The 26,792-nt window shown below is 46.2% G+C and overlaps 1 protein-coding gene across 1 annotated transcript in view; it reads right to left on the minus strand.

Moving 5' to 3' along the window:
• The window catches only part of RERE (arginine-glutamic acid dipeptide repeats), a 174,409-nt gene that overhangs the window by 112,730 nt on the left and 34,887 nt on the right, over nucleotides 1–26,792 (minus strand). The window contains 1 exon segment of the mRNA XM_079326262.1: nucleotides 6,318–6,746. Coding sequence (XP_079182388.1) covers nucleotides 6,318–6,600 — 283 coding nt within the window. The 5' untranslated portion in view covers nucleotides 6,601–6,746.

A 26,792-nucleotide genomic window follows, 5' to 3' on the forward strand; every position in this document is an offset into this window, starting at 1 on the left:
AGCACAGCACCTCATCACCACATGGATGGGCTTTACCTGTGTATCCTCAAATAGAAAAATCACAGCCACTCCCATTTCCCTGCTGAGCCATCACTTCACTCCCTGATCAGAGAGAGCAGCACCCAGTGAATCCCTTCAGCTGCAGCCCTGCACAGCCACATCCAGAGAGGGAAAATGAAACGTGGCACTGGAGAGAGGAGCATTTCCAAGCTGCTGTTTGCAGCAGGGCAGCCCCAAGCCTCCCTCCTGCCTGCCAGCCTGAGAGCTGCAAACACCCACTGGAAAATCCCCTTCACAGTCAGGATGTGTCTTCTGAAAAGAAAAGCATTTTCCTATTTGTAAAGCTCTGAGAAGCCCTTCCTGGAGAAGGGATCAGGGCAGCAGCTGTGAAGCTGAGCTTACAGCAGAAATGTGTTTATTTTGTTCCAGCACTGGTGGGCACCTTTCTCCTCCATTTTCAAACCTCATGATGAGGTCAGGATGGAAAACTAAAACTAATGCACATCCCCAGAGGCACACCCCCAGCCTGGGCACCCCCTGCCCCCCTGAGCTGCTCTCTGTGATTTATCCAGAGCCAAACAAAGCCACAGGAATCCATTTGCCAGCTCAGCCTTGATCTGCACTTAAGGCTCCATCTGTCAGCCCCAGCAGCTGCCCTGGACTCAGCAGTGCCTCCCTGGAAAGGAAATGGGAACTCAGAAAATGTCTTTTTTTATCCAGTCTGGCTCCTGCTCACCTTTTGTACTGACAGCAGGGGCTGATCTGGGCTCTTGAGCAGCCCTGAATGTTTCCCATGCTCAGGATTATTCACCTGCTCAGCTGATGGGGGAAATCCAGCCCTGTCCCAATGGCCAGTCAGGAATTCCAGCCCTGGGATGTCCCCAGCAGCAGCTCCAGGCTGGACCAGGCTGTCCCTGCCCTCTGCCCACCTCACCCACACTCAAAGAAAACCCTCCTGTCATGTTCTCATGCATTTTAACTCTCCTGACACCTTTTAAAACTCCCCTGCTAATCCAGGCCTCTCCTCATTGCTAAAGAAAGAATGGGCAGAGAATACATTTGTTTCCATTGAAACAAAAGTTTTGAAGATCACATTTTTGCTAAGTTGTCCTCACCACTATTCACATGCAGGAAAGTTGAAAGCAGTGGTGAGGTGTGAAAAACAAGGGGATTTTTTACAACCACATGAAGCAGCACAGCTCCCAAGGTTACTTCTATTTACAGCAGCTGAAAGTCTGTCACTGAATTATTTCAACAATCTCCTCTCACAACGGTAACAGACTTTCAAAAGAACAGAAAAATGCAGATTGCACTGTTCCAGAACACATGCTCATATCAGCTATGGGGCTTCTGAGGGAAGAGGAGAGCACGTGTGCAAAAATAAACATCACAAACCTGGTCACCCCCCACAACAGAGCAACAGCCTGGCCAAAGACCTCCTAAAATTACAATGCACAGCTGAAAAAATCCTTTCCTTTCACTTCTTCCTTCTGCCTAAGCAACAAATTAAAATCAAAACCTCCCAGAAAATAATTAACTTTCCTCCTTCCAGCTTCAGCAGCCCAAAATACACTTGCCAGAACTTCAAAGCTTATAGAAAAAATTGCTGTTAGTATTATGTGTATTTTTATACTGAATTCTAGCATGGCCACTTCTCCCAGCACCTGCAGTCCCACATCCCTGCACACTGAGCTGCTCCCAGTTTCCCCAGTGCTCCTGAACACTGGCCACAGGCTCTGGAGCAGAACAGATCCCAGTGCAGAGTGGAGCAGTGAGCTGCTCCCTCCCCAGGACACACAAACTCTCCTGCAGGGTTTCTGGCTGATTTCTGGCTGATTACTGCAGCATTTCTGGCTGATCCCTGCAGGATTTCTGGCTGATTCCTGCAGGATTTCTGGCTGATCCCTGCAGAATTTCTGGCTGATTCCTGCAGCATTTCTGGCTGATTCCTGCAGCATTTCTGGCTGATTCCTGCAGAATTTCTGGCTGATTCCTGCAGGATTTCTGGCTGATCCCTGCAGGGTTTCTGGCTGATTCCTGCAGAGTTTCTGGCTGATTCCTGCAGGGTTTCTGGCTGATTCCTGCAGGGTTTCTGGCTGATTCCTGCAGGGTTTCTGGCTGATTCCTGCAGAGTTTCTGGCTGATTCCTGCAGGGTTTCTGGCTGATTCCTGCAGGATTTCTGGCTGATTCCTGCAGGCACAGCAGTGCAGGTCTGATTCATTTCAGCAGCATTTCACCCTGCCTCACCTCCTGCTGATGTGCTGTTTGTGCAGCCACTGATGTCACTGCAGAAACAGATCCCCAGAAATCCTTTTAATTCCTGCAGATCCTTTCAAATGTTTCTACCCAGGCAAAGCAAACAGCATTGTCCCATCTCCAGGTGACAATCACCTGCTCAGATTTTCACCCAGCACTCCAGGTGCCACCACAGCAGCACCAGCTCTGTGGCTGTAATTCAGTAACAGCCCTTCCTGAGGTGGGTTTTGGTAAAAGCCAGTGGCATGGAAGGGATCAGTCTGATGAGAAATGGAAGGAATGATTTATAATATTTAAATGATTTAACTGAAATCTGAGGAAAAAAAAAAAACAAAAAAAAAACCTCTTAGTCTTAACTCTCTTTCATTGTCATCTCCCTATGCTAAAGAAGCCTAAAGCAAATTTGAATATACACTGTGCAACAAAAATTAATTCTACTCAACAGGCATTCTGACAACAGCAAGGTGAGAATTGCAAGGGAAAAAAAAATAAAGAAGGAAAACCCCAGAGATTAGATTTGAGAGGAAATGGGAGGGAGGCTGTGGAAACTGAGAGGACAGATGGGGAACTGGGCCAACAAGCTTTTAGGATAGGCCTGTGTGATTTCCAGCAAAGTAGAGAAGATTAATTGCACAGTGTTGTCTAAGCCCTACTCAATTCTTTTTAATACATTATTTAAAGCTGTGCACGCATTCATTAAATCTATGCAAATTAATAAGAGCAATATTTACATGGTAACAATACAGTGAAACCTTTCACTTGAAAAAAACTGAATGATCCTGATTATCTGTTTATTTACAGTTTATTTGCTATTACTCCAATACAGCTGCTGAGCTTAGCACAGGAAAAAAAAACAGAATTAAGTGCTGGATTAAGTACTCTACAGCAATGGGGTAAACACAGAATGAGATTTTAACCAAGAAATGCTGACCCTGAACTTTCATCCATATCAGATGAGAACACTTAAAGGAAAGAATCAAATGATTGGAAAGGATTTCCTTTCCTTAAAGCCCACAAGATGTAAGCTGGACAACTATCCCTTCTGCACACACCTTGAATTCTTCATCTTTCTAATCCTTGCTGTGTCTCCTTAATTTAAACTCTGTAATCCCTATTAAAATATATACAATTTTCACCCTTAGCCACAAATACATCTCCCTGTACAGAAGGAGCTCTTCCTGCTGATATTGGTTAACAACAACTCCAGCACTGGGATGTGCATTCAAGATCCTGATAAGAAATGACCTGTAAAATCAAATTTAAAAATGGGTATATTCAGTTAAGGTTTCAGCTGTGCTTGGGTCCCTCCAGAGCTGAGCTCATGTTTGTTCTCATCACCCTGAGCAGCTTCCAAGATGAATTTTACAAGAGCACAAAGAGCCAACACAACAGAAAAGCTCCAATGCCAGAGTACATCTCTTATGCTGATTAGTGTTAATAAAATGTAAAATTCAATGAGCAGGGGTTTAAGTTACAGAAGAGTTATGAAATGTCCCATTATCACCACTGGCATGGCTTTTCTTGCTCCTTCCCTGGACAAACTCCTGCAGATCAGCCACAGCCAGGGCTCCATCCTTCCACAAGATAAAACTGAGACCACAAACTGATTTCCCATTTTCATTTTAAGCAAACTCTTTTTGCAATAAAGCCAGTGTATCACATTGTACTCCTGGGCCCACACAACAGCTGTTCTCAACAGATTCTGAATTATTTTTCATCCTCTGACACTGAAAATAAGATTGCCACCAAAGCTGATGCTTCCACAGGCTCCCAGTTGCCACTGCTCAAAAACAAATATTACTCAGCCACGAGCCCTGACACCATGGCAAGAACAGCTCCTTTGCAGTGATGGATGAAATGAGTGGAAATTGAAGCTGAAGCATTTCAAGAGAAGCTGTTCTGACTAATGCTGGTGCTGAGTGAAGAGCAGGCTGCTCCAGGCTCCCCTGGAAGGAGGAGGAGGATGGAAAGCAGCATCTCCCACCTGGACTCAGAGCTGCTGGTGCCCCCACACACAGCACGAGCTCTCTGAGCACCCCCAGCCACTGGAACTCTGCAACACTCCCAGCTGAGCTCAGGAGACTGCTGGAAACCAGAGGGACCTGCCCTCAGTGCCTGCTCCCACTCTGGAGTGCCCCAGCAGGGTCACTGCAGCTCTGCAGCACAGCAATTCAGCTGCCAGGACCCTTGGGGCAGCCAAACAGCCACAGCTGGGGGGGACAAGCTGCAGGCAGCCCTTGTAAGTGCTGTGCAGACAGCCAGGGAAGCTTGTACTCAAAAATAGGAACTAGGTAATCTCATTTCAAGTGCAGCTTGAGGAAAACATTCCCTGGCAGCAGGCACAGGTTAGACCTTGAATCTTATATGAGACCCTAAAAACTTCCTGAGGACTTGGCAGTAATTAAGAGGCACATTCAAGACATCCAGAGCACACTGCAAACTCGTGCTGCTGTCCCCAGAACAGCCCTGAGTCCTGCACTGCCCTGCCCAACAGCCACAGCCACTGAGGGGGAGAAAGGAGCAACAGCAGCTCTGAGATCCTCACTCATCTGGGTTACATTGCACAGAGCAGAGTTCCACAAAGCAGAGATTCCCAGAAAAGTTTGCCAGAAAGGCTGCACAAGTCTCCACATCCCCCAGCTCAGAGCAGGTCTTGCTCCAAAGTGGGAGTGAAGCATTTAATGCATTATCCAATTTAGTTTCCAAACTCCAGGGATTCCATATGAAACACAGATAATTAATGCAGAAAGCAAAGGGTGGCTCTTTTCCAAAGGGCAGCTAAGTTCATACCCACAAATCAGATACCATGAGATACAGCCAGAAGCTTTCCATGCACACCCAATTTGTCTGCAATGGAAGGGACAGGGATCATCATCCCAGCAAGGGAAGGGACAGGGATCATCATCCCAGCAAGGGAAGGGACAGGGAACATCATCCCAGCAAGGGAAGGGACAGGGAACATCATCCCAGCAAGGGAAGGGACAGGGATCACCATCCCAGCAAGGGAAGGGACAGGGATCACCATCCCAGCAAGGGAAGGGACAGGGATCATCATCCCAGCAAGGGAAGGGACAGGGATCATCATCCCAGCAAGGGAAGGGACAGGGAACATCATCCCAGCAAGGGAAGGGACAGGGATCACCATCCCAGCAAGGGAAGGGACAGGGATCACCATCCCAGCAAGGAAGGGACAGGGATCATCATCCCAGCAAGGAAGAGACAGGGAACATCATCCCAGCAAGGGAAGGGACAGGGAACATCCCAGCAAGGGAAGGGACAGGGATCATCATCCCAGCAAGGGAAGGGACAGGGATCACCATCCCAGCAAGGGAAGGGACAGGGATCACCATCCCAGCAAGGAAGGGACAGGGATCACCATCCCAGCAAGGGACAGGGATCACCATCCCAGCAAGGGACAGGGATCACCATCCCAGCAAGGGACAGGGATCACCATCCCAGCAAGGGACAGGGATCACCATCCCAGCAAGGGACAGGGATCACCATCCCAGCTCCCAGGATCACACTGTGCTGGCTGCACAGCTCTGGGCAGAGAACTTCCAGAGGAAACACAAAACGGTGTTTCCTAAACAAACCCAGAGCTTCCAACACAAATCCAGATTCCTTCACAAAACCAGAGTTTCTTACCTTCAATCAGAGTTTCCTACACAAATCCAGTTTCCTTATCCAAACCCAGAACTTCTCACGCAAACCCAGAGCTCCTTACCCAAAATCAGTTTCCTACACAAACCCAGAGTTTCCTCACCCAAAATCAGTTTCCTACACAAACCTGGAGTCCCTCCCCAAAATCAGTTTCCTACACAAACACAGAGTTTCCTGATCCAAACCCAGAGCCCGACACCCAAACCCAGAGTTTCCTCACCCACATGCAGACCCTCTCACCCACACCCTGACCCCCTCACCCACACCCTGACCCCCTCACCCACACCCCCTCACCCACACCCACACCCTCTCACCCACACCCTGACCCCCTCACCCACACCCCCTCACCCACACCCTGACCCCCTCACCCACACCCCCTCACCCACACCCACCCCCTCACCTCCGGGCCTGTACACCACGTCATCCTCGGTGATGAAGGAGGTGATCTCCCCGTTGTCGGTCCTCTCGTAGCGCGATTTCTTCTTGGGCGGTTTTTTCTTGCTCTTCTTGCCGCTCTCCTCGCCGGCGCCGGGCTCGTTGTCCTCGTCGTCGCTGTGCTCGCTCTCGGCGTAGTTGCGGGCGCCGCCCTCCAGCGTGCAGCTGCGCCGCGGCCGCGAGCTCTCGCCCTCCCGCGCCTTCTCCCGCTTCTCCTTCTCCTTCTCCTTCTCCTTGTCTGCCGTCATGATTCGCCACGTGCCTTCTTCTGTCCTCTCACGGCTGGGCCTCCGTGAAAGGTAGACTGTGAGCCTGGGCTTCAGTCTTCTGAATTTATCGCTCAAAGACAGGAAAAATTCGACCGCTCCGGCAGCCCCAGCGTTTTAAAGTGGTTCTTGAAGAGGTGAGGGGAGGGAAAAAGAGAGGAAAAGCTCATGTTAGTATTTCAAATTCTTTCAGTTCCTGGAGATAAAAATTAAAACCGAATAAACCCCGCACATCCTAAAGCAATTCGGTGTGGAAAGCACGAGTAGTAAAATACAAAGCAGCCTTTAGAAGACTTCATAGAAATGGTAACTTCAGTGTCTGGAAATATTTGAAGCTACCTCCATCCTCAAAAAAGATCCCTCAACTCCCTAAAAAAATTTCTTCAGTTCGCTGCAGACACGTAATAACTTCTTGGATGGGGAGTGCCCACGGAGAACAGACATCACTTTATACCTGGAGCTAACAGAGCAAAAAGCAGAAGCCATCAGACACCAGGAAGGGCCAAGCGCAGGGAGAAGAGGCTCCAGCTTTCCCTGGGAGCAATGAGGCAGCTCAGCACCGTGCAGGGTTTTACAGCCACGCTCCTGCAGAGCTGAGCAGGGTGAGGGAGCCATCTGCCACCCAGCCCTGCCCTACCCTGCTCCTCCAAAAATAGAGCTAACCTCTCATCCACAGATTGCAGGATTCATTAATTGAAACCAAACCAAACCACGGGAGTTTAAACTGCACTAATGAAATCTGCTTTTCCATAGAAAAAACAGGACCTTGCAGGAAAGGAGGGTATTTGAAAAGGAGGCATTCAACTCACAAAGATAAATTATCTTTTTTTCCTCCTAATTCACCCATAATGCTGAATCTGCTCACATTCAATTCCTAAATTTCCAGGAAGCCACTACGTGGTACAGCTCAGAACCAGCCCACGGTGTAGAATGTCTGAAAGGCAGGACCTGAGAGCATTGATTGTTCATGCATTAAGCTTCTGAAACCACATCAGAGAAGGGAAAAGGCTGGTTTGATTTTTGAGAAGTCAGCTGAGGAGTCCCTGATCTGTGCACTGGAAATTCCTTCAGTCCTGCAGGAGCCTCAGCCCTCGGGATTCCCTCCCAGCACCAGCAGGAGACACAAATTAAAATTAAAATTAAACTGCTGCTGCAGTGGGGGCAGTGCCTGGGGTCTCTCAGGCTGCAGGAGATGATGCTGCTTGCTCTGCCCTGGCAGCACTGCATCCATGCCCAGAGTGCAGGGTTCCATCCTCACACTTGCCTCTGATTAGGTTCTAAGTACTTCAGTGTTTTTATTACAAGTCCAATTATTATGGGGAAATTTTTTCCTGGGTTTATTTTCTTTCATAGAGGAGTAACATTGAATAAACAAACACCACGTTCAGATTATTTCATTTACTGGAGGGCTGCGCAAGAACCAGTGTGTGCCACACTTTGCTCAGTTTGTTCATCTGTGAAATTTCCACTCAAATGGCCACTTTCCTCCCAGCTCCCATTACAGGGGGATCCCATAAAAAAGAATTTTCACAGCCATTGCTTTCTTATGTAAATATACCCATTTCCAAGACTATTTCACTCCAAATACTCAACCTCAAAGATTTTGCAGGATTAAACCAACATCACCATGAAGCAGTGACTACTTTTGTTTAAGAATAAAGCAGCTCCATACCTTTCAGAGTAGCTGTAGCAGGAAAAACCACATCTCACACATTCTTTCTTCACCCACCACAGAAGAGGAGGCTGCTACAAACCCCAGGTGCAGCCTGATCCCTCTTTACCCAAATGTGAGCACTGGGAAAACCCATCTGCTGACTCAACATCACTCACCACTTCCAGCTGCTGAGTGGGCTCAGCACTGGTGCCACTCTGTGCAATCAGCAATGAGCATGGCAGCCAAAAACACCAAAAACACAGAAAGAACAAAAGCACTGGGAGCCTTTTCCTCTGCTCCTGAAGTGACCTGGGCTGACACCTCATGCCAAACACAGATGTTGGACTGGGGATGAGGGCAGCACAAACACCCTGAACATCTGCAGAAGGTTTTGGCAAACTCTTATAGGCAACACAAACACCCTGAACATCTGCAGAAGGTTTTGGCAAAATCTGTAGGACAGGACAAACACCCTGAACATCTGCAGAAGGTTTTGGCAAACTCTGTAGGACAGGACAAACAGCCTGAACATCTGCAGAAGGTTTTGGCAAACTCTGTAGGACAGGACAAACAGCCTGAACATCTGCAGAAGGTTTTGGCCAACTCTTATAGGCAACACAAACACCCTGAGCATCTGCAGAAGGTTTTGGCAAACTCTTATAGGCAACACAAACACCCTGAACATCTGCAGAAGGTTTTGGCAAAATCTGTAGGATAGGACAAACACCCTGAGCATCTGCAGAAGGTTTTGGCCAACTCTGCTCCTCGAGGTTCTGGTCACTGTTCCCTGGCTTTGTTCATTCTCTCTGCCCCAAACCCCACCAAAGCTGTTTCTGCCACTCTCCTCCAGCAGAGCCACTGAGGGTTCAGCACCTCAGCACCATCACTGCTCCTTCCACAGGGAATTCACCCCTGGAATTCAGCCCTGCCAGCCAAAAGGGCAACAATCACTTTACAACAGCTCAGTGTGCCATACAAAGGAGTGGGAGAATAGCTCCTGTCCATTATTGGCTCAATGCAAGCTGAAAAACCTGAGGAGAAGTGTTAACTTCACTGCAGTCACACTCTAAGACCTTTCTGTTGTTATTTTTTCACCCCAGCCTCAGGATATGGCCATTTCTCCACTAAGTTTATTACATGCACTCTGGGATAACTTTCTTTATCTCCCCCCATTCTGCTATCAGACTTGCAAGGTCTTTTTTATCTTAAATTGTTTAGAGATCAAACATGAGCCAAAAATGTGTTTTGCAGAGTTACTCACTAAAGTCTGCTATTCTCTGCTTTGTAGAAAAAAATGCAGATACTGACAACTTCCCATTGTATTCAAAGGCTGATATTCCTGTTAAAATGTTCCCATTAAAATGAGGGGATGAGAATCTCCCACCAGGATTTTGGAGAAATCCAGCAGGCACAATCTAACCTTTAACTTCATCTGATAATCTGAAGTGCAGAAGTTCATAATCATTATTTTCAAATGATCATTACCCCATATTCACACGGTTCAGTTTATTTCCCCACCCCAGCATTTTAAATCTCATTCAAATTAAAGTTTCAACCTTTTCTACAGCCACAAAACCCTTCTCACACTGCAATCCCAGCCTGGAGAGGAGGATATTGCCACTGCCACAAGTCACCTGCTCCACAGAGTTATTGTGTCTGTGCACCTGGAAACCCCTGTCAGAGCAAAAGGCACATATAGCACCACTCTGCACATTAAGTACTTAAACCTCTTAACCAGAATTAAAGAGTCAGGTTTTAAAGATAATGTGAAAGCAAGTCCACCAGAAATGCTGTGAGACTGTAACAGGAAGGCATCTGAGAATGCAGGGCAACTAAAAATATGGAGAAGAGCTCCTTTTTGTTATTTCAGCTAGACAGATAAATCTTTTAACAAGATTTGTTTGGTCATGTGTTACCAGTCTTAATAAACACAACAGGACCATTCTTCTGTAAGCTTTTAGTCTCATATTGCCAGATAAAAAGGCACTGTTTCCAGCAAATGCCAGATTAAAGGAACTGTGTGCTGCCACTGCTAGAGTTCCTGCCACAGAGCTTTTCTAATTTTGATGTCAAGGAAAAGTTTTAACTCTGTTTAAGTGCAAGGGATTAAAAAAAAAAAAAAAGGTAACAGAGAAACAGCCTATAAAGGTTTCCCCATATATCTGTAAGGTTTTAAGAACTGCTGTAAGAAAAGCTTTGAGGCCATTTGTGAAAAATAACAGAGGAAATCCCAGAGAGAAGAGCTGAGCTGTGGTCAGACCCTCCCACCCTGCCCAGAGCAGGGTTTCCACCAGCCCACGCTGCTCCCAGCCCCTGATAAAGCTCATTAACTGCAGGGGAGACACACACCTTTAACCCCAGCCCCAGGAAAGGCTGGGAACATCTGCCAGCAACTTTCTCCCACATTCCTTCCCTATCTCCTGCTTGCCATGGAAAATATGAGCTGCAGATATTCAGAGGGACCAAGTTTATCCGTGCTGGTGGTGCAGGATGTGCCTCAGATTATTCCCCACTCCCAGGGTCCATTCATCATCCCAAACTGCCAGGGACAACAGCACAGCCAGCAGCTGCACACTGAGGGCAAGTTCAGAGCAGAAAAAATAAAAAAAAAAGAGGAAAAAATGAGAAAAAAGGAAAAGGGAATACAGCAAGGGTTTTACCCCACTATTCTTGGGCAGCTTTACACTGTTGGGGTGAAATTTAACTAAAGATACTCACCCCAACTTTGGAAATCCAGATCCTGCTGGGTTTGCCTACAGAATTTTCCAACCATCCACCACACACAGAGCCAAAACACAGATCTCTCCCTGCCAGCAGCACACAGACACACACAAAACTCTTTCCCCATACCAGGAATGCCACAGTCAGTACAAATGTTCATTTTCCTCCTCTGTTCTGTGCCAATCCTGCTGGTGCCCAGGGGGTGTTGAAGGGGTCCCCCTGCCTATTCTGGAATCTCAGGGGACAAGTCTGGCACCCTCCTGGGAAGAAGATTTGCTTAAAGCCTTAAAAAGCTTTCAGGAGTCTCTGCAGTGATTTATGTGCCTCTTATCAGCTGTCTCCTTATCTCCTCCCCTGGAGTTTCTAACACAAGCACAGCCCTGAACACCGTGGCCAGCACTGGTCACTGGAGTTGCATTTTCCCAGCCCACAGCCCGGCCAGTCCAGGCAATTGAAATGTGTTTGTCCCTCTGAACAAACCAGCCCAGGGCAGGACAAGGGGCTCCATCCCCTCTGAGCTGGGACCCCACTGCAGCCCTGCCACACAATTCCAGCTGCTTGCCATGACAGGCACTGACCTTCCCCTCCCCTCTGCTGCTCACCCAGCCTGACCCGAGCAAGGCAAAGAGAGATCTCAGGTTTCTGAGCAGAGCTGGGCTCCCAGCAGGGCAGTGCCCTGCACATCCCAGCCCTGCCTGCCACTGGTGCATCGCTCCCAAACCCGCTCCAGGGCTGTGTGACACTCCAGACATGCAGCTGACAGCTCTCACAAAATCACAAGCCCCTCTCTTCAACACAACCCTGATGCTACACAACTCAAAGGAACAGGGGAAGACCAGCAAACGTGATTTTCACAGCAAAAAGATGCCTGTGTTTATGGAGAGAAGTGACAGGTTATTTGGCACGTCTCCAGAGTCACGTTTTCAAGAGGAAACTGCCAGGGAAATACCAGGCAGTCATGAGGATTTTTAAGGATTGGCCAGACAAAGTAACATTTCCCCTTGTGTTATTCTAATGGGCATGGGGAGGACAAGGAGAACAACTTAATATTTGTGACAGGTCAGAAATTCAGTAAGGACTGAGTGGGAAATTCTGCAAGAGTCAGTTTTGAGCACAGAGCAGACTGAAGGGCTGGGGATGGGATTTGGAGTGAACACAGCAGCTCCCACCTCCTCCAAAAACGAATGTGCAATTTATGCTTCACATCCACAGCAGTGATGTGACAGCTGCTTTTAGACAGTTTTACACACAGGCTCCTGTAAAAATAATGTCATCCCAAATAAACCCCATTTTCCCTCCACATTGGTTCAACAGCAGCAACATAAAATCAATACAGTGCTAGAAAGTTTCTGCACTGCCAAAATTAGCAGATGAATTAGCAGATAAATTAGCTATTCTTTCACAGAACAGAATTCAGCTTGGTGAGGAAGGCAGGAGCCAGCAGGGGCTGCCTGCACAGTCCCAGTGACCAGGGCTGCTGCTCTGCTCACACACAGTGACACTCACAGTGACACAGAACACTGAGAGCAGCCTCCCCAAACCCCTTTTCCCCATCCCCAGGAGCCCCAGGGTGCCCTGGAGGCAGCTCAGATGCAGGGAGCAGCAGAGCAGGAGCCCTGCAGATCCCCCTGCACTGATCCCTGCCATTAAGTGCCTGCTCAGAGCTCCTCTTGTCATTTCAAAAGCTGCTTTAATGGCCTCTATAGCCATAACACATGGGAGCAAACAGACAATAAATATGAAGCTGTGTATTTACCCTTCTCTGCAGTCATTCAGGCTTAATGTAAATGATTACCACAACACAGGGCTGAGTAATGCAGAGCAGCCATCCCATCACACCATTAAAAACCAGAACTTTAAAAAATGACCATATAATGGAGGATAACTCCCTCCTATAATGTAGGATAACTCCCCTGTTAGGAGAGAACAGGCCCACAGGACCTGCTGCTAAAACAAGAACAATTATCTGGGGAACCTGAAGTCATTTGGAGCCACAGAAAACATCTGCATTATGAGGTTGCTTAACAACATTTAAAACAGAAAAAAAAAAAAAAAAAAGTTGAACAAAAACTTGTTGTTATGCATAGCAGTTTATTTTGAACAGATAGACAGACTTTGAGAAGCAACAAGGGTAAACCCTGAAAGCATGCAATATGGATTTCCTGACAGGCAAGTCTGGGGCAAAAAAAGAGAAGTCTGTAGTATTGTTACTAAAATAGGTGAAATAAAAACATTCCAAAGTGCTGTAAATTCAGATCTGGGAAATACCAACAAAGAAATCAAAGTATAAAGATAAATTCCTGGCACACTGTAACAGCCAAGCTAATGGGAACAGGAAGGAACCCTTGCAAGGAACAGAACCACTCACAACAGCCCTGCTTTATGGGATGCCTGATTATCAAAGTCACCAGTACATCACACCCTTTGCTGCCTCTAGGACACTTATTTAAAGACAAAAATGACTTCTGCACAATACTGACCACAATAATTTGTGTGTGTTTACAGAATGAGCCCATTGCTGCTCTGCAAGTGCAGCTCATCTCCAATTCCAGTTCCCATTCTCAATTTTATTTTGGTGCCTCCATCTCTGGGACATGTCTACAAATATCTCCCAAAGTGTCCCTCCCTGCATGTTTTTAGCTGAGCTTTTCTCCACTGGATTCTTCATTTTTAAATAGCTGAACACTCAGCTGTCCCCTTGCAATCCTTTCATCCTCCAGAAAGCTTCAAACTATAGTTATTTAAATCACCCAAAAGAGAACTAGATCAAGTTATTTTTGGAAAACCCCTCTGAGCAGGAAAGGCAAAACCTCTGGTCTTCAGCCACATGAGCTGTTTTATTTAACTCCAGACACATCTGAGCTTCTCAAAAGGGAAGAGTAACTGCAGGGTGGGCTCCTGACCAGACACTCCCAGGGAAACGTGCCTATAATTAAAGCAATTTCTCTCTAAAGAAAGCAGCATCCTGAGATTTAGAGACTATCTGGAAGACTAAACTAAAGCTGTGCCACTTAAGTGCTCCATAAAATTCCCAAACAGTGGGAACAAAGAAATCCTGCTCCTTCAGTCAAAGGGTGGAGGATGGTGCAAGGTTATCGGGATGAGCAAGAGACATTAAGAGCACATTTTTCCTTGTCCACTGTTTTAAAACACTTTATGCACAAGCACGAAGAGACAGATGATATTTCTGTCTGGAGAAACCGCCTTTAATTTCAGACATTGGTCTCATTTTCTCTGAGGAGCGGCTTATTTCGGTTAATGACCGAGCAGACGTCAGAGTTCCCTTCGCTGCGAGCTGCTGTAATCAGGAGATTAAGTGTGCTTATTCATGTGTGAAATGCAGGCCTGAGCCCGGCTCTCGGCTCAGCCTATTCCTCACAGCCCACAACGCCCCAACAACCGAGATGGATTCAATTACACCTCGCTTCCTTTATTGCGCTGGCGGAAAACACTCGTAAATACCCGGTATTTAAAGCAGTAAAACCTCGCTGGTGCAAGGCTGACCTTTGATCTTTAATCTCCGGCTGCACCGGCAGGTTCTGCCACGAGGCAGCAGGAAAACGATTTGAAAAGCAAACAGACACAATCCTGGGTAAGGAGGAGTAACACAAAGTTGGGAGGGAGACAAAGGAGTGAGGCTTAAAAATAAGTTTGTCTGCGGCAGTCCCGCCCAGGCGCTCCAAGCACGAGTTAAAAGGTATTTGCAAAGAGAGTGTGTGTTTCAAGGGGTCACAGCAGCTCTTGCATGACCTTAAGTGAGAGAAACCAAAGCTGGCACTGTCAGCCTTTGATCTCCAAGGTGTTTTCACCCCAGGAGTGATTCTCAGTCTCTCACCCCTCCCATGCCCGAGGTGACCTTCCCAAAGAGCCCCCACACCACCAAACTCCAATTTCCCAGAGCCCCGAGGCATCCAAGGGCTCCTCACTGCACTGACTTTCACAGGTTTTTCCTTTCACTCTGGTTCACCTTTCTGGAAGTCAGTCAGGTTCCTTCAAAAAAAAAAGAAGAGTTTCAAAGACAACTGACAAATTCACCTTCTCTGCAGCCAGGTCACTGATCCTGGGCACCAACCAGCTGAGCTCCTGAGTAGATTTTAAGCACTATTTCTAAAAAAGGACCAGCTCTCACACATTGGGTGTTTCAGCTGTATAAAATGATATACCAACAGCAATGTCTGTGCTACAGGAGTGACCCCATCAGTGCCCAGCTCTGATGATGGGGGATGATTCCCCACCTGAAATTCTTCACCACCAGCCCCATCTTCCATGAGAAGAGGGGGAAAAAAAAATTAAAAAATGCTCCAAGTGATTAATCTACACCAAGAGGAAATACATAACACTGCATGAAATAACTTGTGGCTGTGGTCACGCTTCAGCCATTAATATCATTTCTGGTGGCAGGGCTCTCAGCTGGAGTGTGACTCAGGCAGGATCTGCTGTGGCTGCATCCCTGCATTTGGGGCTGAGCCTGAAAAGCTGCTGAGAACAAGGCTGCAGAGTAAGACCTTAAGCCATTAAGCAGAGAATAACCAATGCAAATAATCGCCAAGCTACACATGAAATGTGGTGGCCTCGTTCACGCTGTGGTGCCACCACAATCCAGGGCATGGCAGAGGTGCTGTGGCAGCAGTTTGGCTTTGTGGCCTTGAACACATGAAATAAAATTTAAAAAAAAGAAAAAAGCCTTCCCAGCTTTCATAATACACCATGGCATGCAAATAAAGATCACACAAGCCATGTCTCATGCTGAAAACACCTTCCAAATGGAGGTTATCCTCCTGAAATGAAGCAATATGAAACTCCTGACTCTATTTTCAAGGGGAAGCTTTAAGGTTAGACACCACTAGCAGCTCTGAAACAGCATTAAATGTTTAATAGAGCAACCTGCAGTCTATAGTGGACGAGACAGCAGAGTGAGCAGAGCACCATGAACTGTTCAGAGCAGTGTTTGATCCATCTCTGGCCAAGGAAAGTCATTATTCCCTCCTTTATCCCCACACCAACAATCCGGGGTTACCACGTCTTGTTCTTTCAAATGAAAACCTGTGATCCCTCAGCAACCAAAGACAGCAAAACAAATTACATGATTTATTAGGGATGTGATGCACCGAAGTTTTCCTGGTAAAAGCTGTGAAGTTTCCATCATTCAGTGCAGGGAGCAGCGAGCAGCTGAGCAAGCAGCAGAGAGAAGGATGGTGCCCTGTCAGGCAGAGTTTTCCCAAACTAACCCCATCAGGAGCTGACTTAAGAGCTACTCCAAAATACTACACAGGAAAATTCACTAGGTGCCAGTTGCCCAAGCAACTGGGAGCTGATTAAATCCAGCCAGCACTTGAGGGATTAGGCTGTTTTCTCCTGCCTCCTCAGCCTCTCCCCTGAGATAACACACACAGCCATGCTCAGATTTATGACTTGCTGACTGCTTCTCACATATGCTGATCTGGCCTTTGAATCACAATCAACTTTGCTAGAAGTGACATTTCCAAACTGTTTTCAAAGTTATGCGCTGTTTTTTATTCAAAACATGAAATAAAAAGTAATGTAGAGCATTTTAGTATCTAATGGTATTGATAAGAGCAAGAAAAAAGAAACTCTTAGAAGGGCATTTCACAAGCCCTCAGCCCAAGAGCCAAGTGAGAAACTTTTCATTATTTCTCACTAGTGCTGTGTGTATTATTTCTTTATTGTTTCCCAGACAGGGATAACTCCACACATGCTGTTCAGAATTTAAAAAAAGCCCTCCCATAAAAGTGTTATTGGAGAGGGGTAAAAAAAAAAAAAAAAACACCAAAACAAAACCTCCAGAAACCAAAACATCAAAGCAAAAACCCCAAACAAAGCAAAAACCACAGCAACAGTCTAAGAAAAAAATCCCTATATAAATCTAGACAAAAAAAACCCTTAACATAACCACTATCTTCCTCACACATTATGCTTCAAAAACAAAAATAAATCAAAGTTGTCACAAGCACCATTTAGGCTGGAAGAGGCAGAGGAAAAGTTTCAACCCTCTCCTAAAGATAACCACGAGGAAGTTTTTATTATTTCTTTTATTCCTCATCTCCCCAGGGCTGAAGCACTTGTTTATGTGCCCCAGAACAGGCAGAACACTTTAAACTTCCATGGAAGGGCTGTCCCCTGAGAGCCACAGCAACTCCTCACTGCACACAGAGCAGAAAAAACCCACAATTTCATTAACCTGACACAGAGTTTATAATTCATCCCCAGCAACTCTGTCCACTGAAATGAGATTGCACTGAGCAGAGGGTTCCCTGTCAGCTCCCGAAATCCCAAACCACTGTGAACTCCCCCACGAGTGGACAGAACAAGAGTTATATTTATTTACATTTGGCATCTCATGCCACAGTGAGCCCTCAGAAGGGAAGGACCCGGCCAAAAGCATGGATTCAATCAAGTTTTGTGCCAAAACAGAACTTTAGCCAGCAGCCTTTGTTAAAAAAAGCCCAAGTCTAAAGTTCAGCGTGTGCATGCTGAGCTGCATTCCCATTTATATCGCTGATTTATACAGAGCAATGTGCCCTAAAAACCCCAGAACTGCTTTTACCAGCTCCATGGGCTTGTGCATCCTCCAGGGCAAACACAGTGAGCAAACCTGACAGGGCACAGCCCTCAGCAATCCCAGTGAAAACACCAACCCCAAGGAAAATCAGGCCTAATTTCATTTTCAATCACAGCTACATTTATTGTAATCACAAACTACAGCAATTCAAACCACAGATCTCCTTTTTGCACAAGGACTAAAATTTGCTTTTCATCTTAAAAACTTCACGGGAGCGTTTTGGTCACTGAGCTCCAAACTGAGCACCATGAGTGGATTTTTTCCAAACACCACCTTTGCTTAGGGCAGCACAGAAACACAGGGAGATGAAGCTGTAAAAAAAAATAAAAATAAAAAAAAAAAAGGAGGAAAGAATCCAATTTAACCCAGAACACTTCGCTCCCTCACTGACTCTTTCCAGTGGAAAGAGAACAGACCCAAGGTGAAAATACTGCCAGGATCTGAAAACCCTCCTGAAACCCCACACAAACAGATGGCACAATTTGGGTTTTAAAGGCTGCTGAGCATTTCCAGCTGCAAGTGGCAAATACTGAACATGCTCTGAATGTGCAAACGATGAGATCAACACAAAGGGGACAATGCAGCTCCTGCTGAAGACAGGCAGCCAGAACGTTCCAACAGCCTGCACCCCATCTTCATACCATAGTCATAATTACTTTATTGCACTGGGAAAGGGCAATTGCTTCCCAACAATCTGATAACCCTGCTCTCAACTCTTAAATACCAGTTTTAACTACAAGCCAAGGCTGGGGCTCCAATTTGAAGCCAGTTGCAGCAGGCTGATACTAAACACACAGGGAAAATGAGTTCTGTCTCACATACTCTCACACATCAGCACACAAGACACCAAAGAACATTCAATTATTAAGCAGGAACTGCCATATATATCTATAAAATCCATTCCCAGCTCTAATCTCGAAGGAATAGCTTTATTATCAGGAAATGGAAATCTGATTTTTGGCTTCTTTGTTAGATTTCAATAGGAAATGGAGCAAATACAGCATGTTTTGACTGCTTGGAAGAAGAAATTCTGTAGGGATCTGTTACTATGTCAAACTCAGGAAAAAAAGTCCCCAACCTTAAGTGCTTGAATTGTATTGACTCCTATTATGGCTCAGTCATTTCCACACAGTCTCGTGATCTCCTGCTCACTGGGGCTGCTTGTGCTCATCAGGCACTCAGCAAACCCAGGAAACTTCTCAACAGCAAAAAAACACAAAAACTGAGTTCCCAGGTTCAGTTTGTGCCTGGGATAAAAATCCTGCTGGGGGCAAGAAGAGAAATGCAGTGAGCAGAGTAAGGACAGAACACCTTAGACTGCAGATGCTGCTGGAACACTTGCTGCTTATTAGCAACATTTCAGTTTTATCTCGAAAAAACAAGTGATTTTGATCTCTACAAATAAGCATATTCACCAAGGAAACATTGCCAAAACCAAGGCATTTTTTTCTTGCTAGTCTCAAGAAAATTCAAATCAGCACTTAAGACAAAATATATTTCATGTACAAAATTGGTGTTACAGAAGCAGCAATTATCTACACCAAAACTGGTTGCTTTCAGTGAAAGGTTTACCTAATCACAGCTTTTTACAGCAGCTTGTTTTAAAAAGGGAAAAATAAGGAATGAAAAACCTGCAAGTATCCAACTTTTAGGCCCCAATACTAACACATTCCAGATTTGTTATTTCACACTGCATTGTCATCTTATGAAAATGAAAGTGATATCCATTCACAGAACACTAATTAAACCAAGTTTCCTTTCAAAATTTGCCATTCCTTCCCAAGAGAAGAGCACAGCTACATCGTTAATGCTGAATTTACAGCCTCCACTTCTTCTGTACTTCTGCTAACATTAGAAAATGCCTGAATTCCAAACACACCAATTACACAAAAAAAACATTACAAGAAAATCTACAAATCCCAATCAAATACTATCTATTCCACTAGTAAAACATTTATCCAATTACCAAGCCCTTTTCTTGGATAAACTTGACACAAATGTTTCTCAGGGAAGGCCAGCTTGTTTTAATCATTTACATTTTTCAACACTATTTGTTCTCACTTCGTATCCAAAGGTCAGAACTCAAACCACTACCCCAGGCAAACTCTGGAATAAATACTATTTTTGTCCACTCTTCTGGAAAGAAAGCTGAAGTATAAAAACCAGATTTCCCTCTGATTCATGACAAGATGCCTGACATTATTTTCCATGAAGTTGTCTGATAACGAGTATTTTATGGGTCCTCTTTATTTATCTGGGAGTGTTACATCATTAAAGGCCTTTCCAGTCTTTAGTAATAGAGAAATTTGTCCTGTGTTCTGAAACACTGCAGAATGAGCCAAACAAGGAGCAAGGCTAAGCAAGGTCCAGTTGACACCATTTGAATAGTGCCAGCTGCAATTCCAGCTCCCCTGACACAGCCCTCCTTCCCAGTGCCCCTCCTGACAGGATTTTAGACATATTAATAAAGATTTGCTCGTTAATCTGCCTGTTAGGGGCTGGTGATTACTGCAGGAAAAGCCTCCCCACAGCCCTGAGCGTTTATATCCACTCCCAGCAGAGCATCAGGGTGCCTGCTGTTCAGGACCAGGGTGGTTTGGAAACCATTTCTCATTCTATTTACCTTTAAAATGCAAAATAGAACTACCCAGTGCTCTCGTGTGTCATTTGATGAGTCTGGCACTTCAAATACACATGGCTGAAGTGAAAATAAAGTTACTTTAAAGCAGGAATAGGTATCCTGGCCAAAACATTCCAGCTGACAAAGACTAAAACACTTACTGAGCCTGCCCCAGGAAAGGAGCCAGAGCTCCTCTGAGCACCTGAGAATTTCACAGCACACAGAATTGCTGCTGCCAGTGCCCACAAAACGCTGCTGGTCCTGTCCCATCCCTGACTCAGCCCTGGAGTCACATCCCAGCCACGCTCAGCTAAGCTCAGCTCAGCCCTGCCTGCTGCATCCCTGCCCGGCAGGGCTGGGATTTGTTAAACTCTGCCTGGCTGGGCCAGCAGCAGCCAAAGCCCAGCTCCACTTTGGGGGTGACACAGCCAGGGTGACACAGCCAGGGTGACACAGCCAGGGTGACACAGGCACCGGCCGGGGGTGACACTGCCACCGGGCAGGGGGTGACACAGCCCCGGGCAGCACCTGCTGAGACTCAGCCTTCACCTGAAAAACACCCAGCCAAAACAGCACATCACCTGCACCTATTTCTGCACCTTCACAGCTGCTTCTTTTAAAGTCACTGGTGAAATGTCCTGTTAGCCACATAAAGCAACAAGTCACAGAAATGCTGCTCTGTTTTAACACCAAACAGTGTGTGCCTTCTAATCCAACTCACACCGTATCAGCAGAACCTCTCAGCATCTCCTGAGAAGTCCCACAGCAAGGAACAATTAACATGTTCTGAGCTAAACCTCAGAGCCAGCTCGATAAAGCTGTATAGCCATTAAAGAATTAAATAATAAGAAATGCAGAGATTACTTCTGACTACTCTGAAGCAGAACAGTGGGCAGCATAAAGCCCTCCACCCAAAAGACAAGGAGGTTTAGGATTAGTTCAGTGCTAAACAGCTTATTTGCTTCCCCACACACAAAAATCAAACCCAGGCTCTCTGGCAGGGAGCTGTTTGCTACACACCAGGAGACAAAGCCCCATCTTTGTCACCTTTACACAAACAAAAGTAAGCAAAGAGCGTTTTGAAAGGCACATCAAGGGATTCTCTACAAGTTGTAGTAAAATTGCAAAGACAGGCGATGCGTTCTGACAGAACAGCTGTACACATCATTATGTTAATTAAAATTAAAGTCTCATCTACTTAGCATACAAGCAATTCACTGAACCTTAGTGACAAAAGGAAGGAACCATTTGCTCAAAGGGACATAATCACACATAAGTGGAACAAGTTGTCTGCTTACACCGAAGGCCACAGCAGAAAGGAGATAGAAAAGTATTCAAGAAACAGTCCTGGCTATTTTAAGCAAAACAAAGCATTATCAACTCTAAAACACACACAAAGGAAGTGGTCGGATAGATTACGTCAGCCCTCGCCTCAATTCATAAATCCTAACCACAAAACAAGACAAATTCTGAACTGCCTCTCTCTGGAATCCTGTTTAAAGCCAATACATGCAGTTTAGGTCTTAAAATACGCTCTCGAACAACACTCGCTGATGCATCACTTTCAAACAGCAACCGGGGGGTGAAAGAAGATTGTGTAATCCAAGTCAATTCTATCGTGCTGCCAGATCAAATAACATTTCGAGAAGTGCCTGCCAAGCACCCAGCCTGCCAGAGCACAATGAGCACTCAAGTGCTCGGGACTTAAAACCACCTTTCACTGGTCCCAGAGATCTTTATAAAATAGTTTCAACACTCCCAAATCACAGGGTTGGAAAAACAAATAAAAGCTTTTAAATGCTGCTCCTGCAGCATTCGCAGCTTGCTGTCAGGCATCTCGAGCGTCTGTCTGGTGATAGTCACCGGGCACAAGGATCCAAAAACTGCCTGGAAGAACAAAAACTGAGAAATGTGGAGTGGCTTGCACGTCTGGAACTAATTGCCTGCAGATTAAGGGCTTTACATGGGAATAGCGCTGTCTGGGGGCTTTGAAATCCAGCTGACTTTAAACTGCGATCCCAGAAGAAACATATCTGTGGAGCATCTCTAACTACACTTCACTGGGTCTCCATTCGCCACTTGCTTCTACTTCGTGCCCAACATTAATGTTAAGTTTAAAACAACAAAGAAAGGAATTAAGTGGCCTTGTCAAGCGCCATTTCCACTCCCCGACAATTAAAGCAGCCCCATATGGCTGGAAGGAGCCATCCAGCCACACAATGCCCCATGCAGGGCAAAGCCACATGGACTCCGAGCAGCTTAAAAACAACTGCAAAACAAAGCAGAGCTGGTTTCTTCCTCAGGAAACAAAGCGGCCGAGCAGGTCTCCTGTCATTATTTTAAAATACCATTAAACATCGTTATAAAAGTTACACCACACACTGTCCCAATTAGCGCTTCAAAGGCATTCCATTGTACCGAGCGTAATGAAAAAGTGCTTTCTTCCAGGATAAGGAAAATGCAATCCTTATCTCCTTATCTCGTTCGCTTTTAAAAAACAGAATTAAACAGAGCAGTCCAGTTACCCGAACTGTTTATATTTAGAACAGGGAGGTAAAGCATTTGTTATGGAAAAAAAAAAAAATAAAAAGAAAAAACAAAAGAAAAAACAAAACAAGAATAACCCTTAGAGCGTTCTGAACTTCCCAGGGCAATAAAAACCTACCCACGCTTCACCTACCAAGTCGATCCAACTTTTTCTGGAAAAAAATAAAAACTAAAAACTCCCAAAAAACAAAAAAACAACCAAAAAGAAAAAAAAACTGGGGCAAGCCAAAGCGGAAAAGAGAATTAAGCCAAGCCTTTCCTCCATCCAGGCAGTTATCCTTGGCCAGGTAACAATCAGTCAACTTGCAGAGCAGCCTCAATTCTGGTGGGAATGAATACAAGTTGTAAGCAGCGAGTCACGCAGTCCGTGGGCTCCGGGGTCACTCACGGGGGGCACCCACGGGGGTCACTCACCGCGGCTCCGGCACCGGCTCCGCTCCGGCCGAGCCCCCAGCCCGAGCGCTGCCCGCTCCGGCCCCGCTGCCGGCGGCGGGAGGAGCGGCGGCGGGAGGAGGAGGAGAAGAGGAGGAGGAGGAGGAGGGCTCCGGGAAGGGCAGGCACGGAGGAAGCGGGGCCGGCAGGCGCAGCTGCTGAACAAAAGGAGGCCCCTCCGCCGCCGAGCAGCTGCGGCCGGAGCGGAGCGCAGCGTCCCGGGCCCGCCGCCCCCGCCCGGCACCACGCACCGGCACCGGCCCCGGCCCCGGCCCCGCTCCGCCTCCTCCCGAACCGGGAGCCCCGTGATTGATGGAACAGCGCTGCAACAGCGTGGTCAGCGAGAAACGGCATCGGAGAGCGGCACGGCACGGCAGCGCCGAGCCCGAGCATCCCCCCGGGGCCCGGAGCAGCGGCAGCAGCGAGCACAGGGGGTGGGGAAATGGAGATCAACCACGGGAATGGGGAACGGAGATCCACGGGAATGGGGAATGGGGAAATGGAGATCATCCACGGGTCTGGGGGTTTGGGGAGTGCAGCTCCGCGGGTCTGGGGGAGCCCTGCAGCGATGCCCTCCTGGCCAGGGACGCGTCCTGACACACTTGGCTGGGCTGCGATCCATTAGTGAGACATTTTGTTCAAAACCTTGCCTGCCTTCCCCCCATTAGCAGCAGAAATTCATCTGCTCAGCCAAACGCGTTCCTTTTAATTGCATTTAATTGGGTTTTTTATAAAGAATGAATGTTTATCTTACCGTGCATCTCCACGCAAACCTGGAACTCATCTCCCAGTGTCTTGTCCTGTTCCTCAGCACCACAACCATGACCTTTCAGTTGTTAGTTCCGACTTAATTTTAGAGGAAAGCTCTGCTATTTCCCTTGCAGAATAACATGCAAAACAAGTCATCTATGTAATCCATTACCTTGGGGCAACGTACACTTTATCCCTGCCGAGCAAATCCATTTCCTAGCTCTACAGTAATATTTTACCTATAAAACAAATATGGGAGTACACCACCTCTGAGCTAGTTTTACAAAGCCAAGTCAAAAATAAAAAAATATAAGCAAAAATGATAATCATTAAGGTTCACAGACCCGGTTAATTAGAGCAACACCCTCAAGTGCTGCCTGCCAACTTCATCTTTCCAGAGGCTGCTAATTATTTGTAGTTGTGTATCTTCCCACTGCTTATCCATGCCCATTTCTATCATTTTCATACTAGAGCCCAGAAGTCCTTCAGCAGACAAAGATCTAAGTTTGAAATGCATTCTGTACTTTCTAGAAACAGCTCCCTAAAACCGCCCAGCCAGCTGATTAATTCCAAGGCGCCCTCGCCGCGTCGCAGGGCTGCTGTGATCAATACAAATTGAGGGTGGTGCAGGACGAGCTGCACTCCTGCAATATTCATGGAACAACAGCTCCAGAACCCCAGCCTGTGTTTGCCAGGGCTGCTGCAAAACAAGCTTTGTAACCAAGTGTGATAGCTCCAAACCTGCCAGAGCTGAAATTCAACCCTCAGTCAGCACAAAGCGACCACATTGCCTTTATCCTCACTCCTCAATTTCCTCAGCAGTGTGGCCCAACACCTGGCAGATCCTAGAAGGGAACTGACTGCTCCAGAGTGTATTTAAATCAGCATTTACTCCTAATGACTTCCAAAAGTGCTTTCCAGCAGAAGTTAATTCAGGCCAGGTTTCATCATTTGAAAAATACCCTGTTTGATGGTTCTTGTTCAAAAACACTTTGTCCCTCTAGGGCAGGTGACCCAGCCAGCTTGGACCATAAATCCCTAAAGCCAGCCTACATTGGGAAAATACACTTAGAAAATAATAATAATAATAGTAATAATTTTAAAATGCGTGCATTTCTTTGTATCCCATCAGGATGGAAGTTGTTCAAACAGTGCAGAGCACAGCATCTGGCAGTCTGAGCACAGCAACAGAACTGGAGACTATTCCTGAATCTCAGACACTGTCTTGCAAATCCAACACAAACCAACTTCCGAATTCAGCAATGTGGGAGATGGCAGAGAAATCATCTCAAGTCCCATCTGTTTGTGTACAACATTCTGGAGATCCTTGAATGAGCAGAACAGCCACAGCACTCAATCACCGACATCAGAGACAACTCAACTTTCACTAATTGGCTTTCCTTGGAGATATGGAGATCTGCCCCCATTTCAGAGACTAAAATAAAAAAACATGCACAGAGTACAGCCTCAAGCTCCATTTTGCAATAGGGACTTTTTATCTTGTCTTTTGAAAATGGACTAGAAAAGATCTTTCCTTGGTTGTGAAATACACCTTTGCTAGCCACAACACTATAAACTTACAACAGCATCTCTTTTTATCCCTTCTGACAGCTGGGTATCTGAAATGTGAGTTACACATTCACAAAGCCCATCAAGACCAGGCAAAATCTATTTCCACATGGGTCAGGAAAATGCACTGGAGAGAGGGTTAAACAGTGTCCAGAGAGCTCTCACTGCACTCTGGTGCTGCACAGTGAAACAAAGCTCAACTCCACCGCCTGCAAAATCCATCCCAGCTTTCTTGGCAGGCTCCATTTATCAAAACAAGCCTGTCATGTCGAGTACCATTAACAGATAATGAACTGAGACAAGGGATGCAGTTACAAGCAAAGCACTCCGCATGCTACAGGCCTGAGCACACAGCCAAGGGAGCTGATATTTACTATAAACATCATAATTAAATAGAACACCTAGCTGAAGAAACATTAAGGTCGTGGCAATAAACAACAGAAGCTGGAAATCTGAAGAAATGAGGCTTTGACTTGCTGTCAGTAACTGCTGACTGCAGCCCTGCACACCTTCTCTTCTGGCAGCTAAAATCTGGGAAGCACCTGTTAACTCACAGCTCTGGGCTTTCAGCGCTTCCCCCGAATCCTGTAACACTTTGTATCCTGTACCCACGCACTTCAGCTCATGAAAGATTGAGCACTGAGAAGTGACAGACAGTGTATCTTCAAAGGGCTGGAAAATGTGCTGCTTTCGAGAGGCACGACTCATCACAAACGCGAATAATTCATAACTTCGCACAACTCCGACCCTATTGGAAGAATATTAAACACAGACACACAAATTGGAGGAATATTAAATAAAGATGTAATCCTTCCAAGACACAAGACCCATCAATCAGCAGCGTTCCCCACTTCTGACAGATGAGCTGTGGAGCACACATAAACATTGCTCCAAAGGAGCAATTCCAGCTCTCCCAGGTACCCAAACACTGGAACACAAACTAACCATAAACAGCCTTAATGAGATTATACAGATTAAATGGGTACATTAAGTTGTTTTTTTTTTCAAGAGACGCTCACAACAAAGAGGTGCCACCAACACTTGGAAGCAGCTCCCTCTGACTCTGAGCTCACCCATGCAGTTTTAAAACAGGTTGGAGAACACTGGTGGCTCACAAGACTGAACAAAGCCTTAAACTCCTTTTACAAACACATGGAGATGTGAACATGACAAGTGTTTCCTAAAACCAATCCAACACAACTTCCCAGCTTAGGCAAGCAGGGAGTCTAACTCTAACCCCCTGCTAAGCTGGACCTATTTTTAAAAGGGGACTTAATGGTGTTTTCAGAGCTCCACGTAAA

This window comes from Erithacus rubecula (genome assembly GCF_903797595.1).
Source record: "Erithacus rubecula genome assembly, chromosome: 24".
In the NCBI taxonomy this organism is placed as follows: domain Eukaryota; kingdom Metazoa; phylum Chordata; class Aves; order Passeriformes; family Muscicapidae; genus Erithacus; species Erithacus rubecula.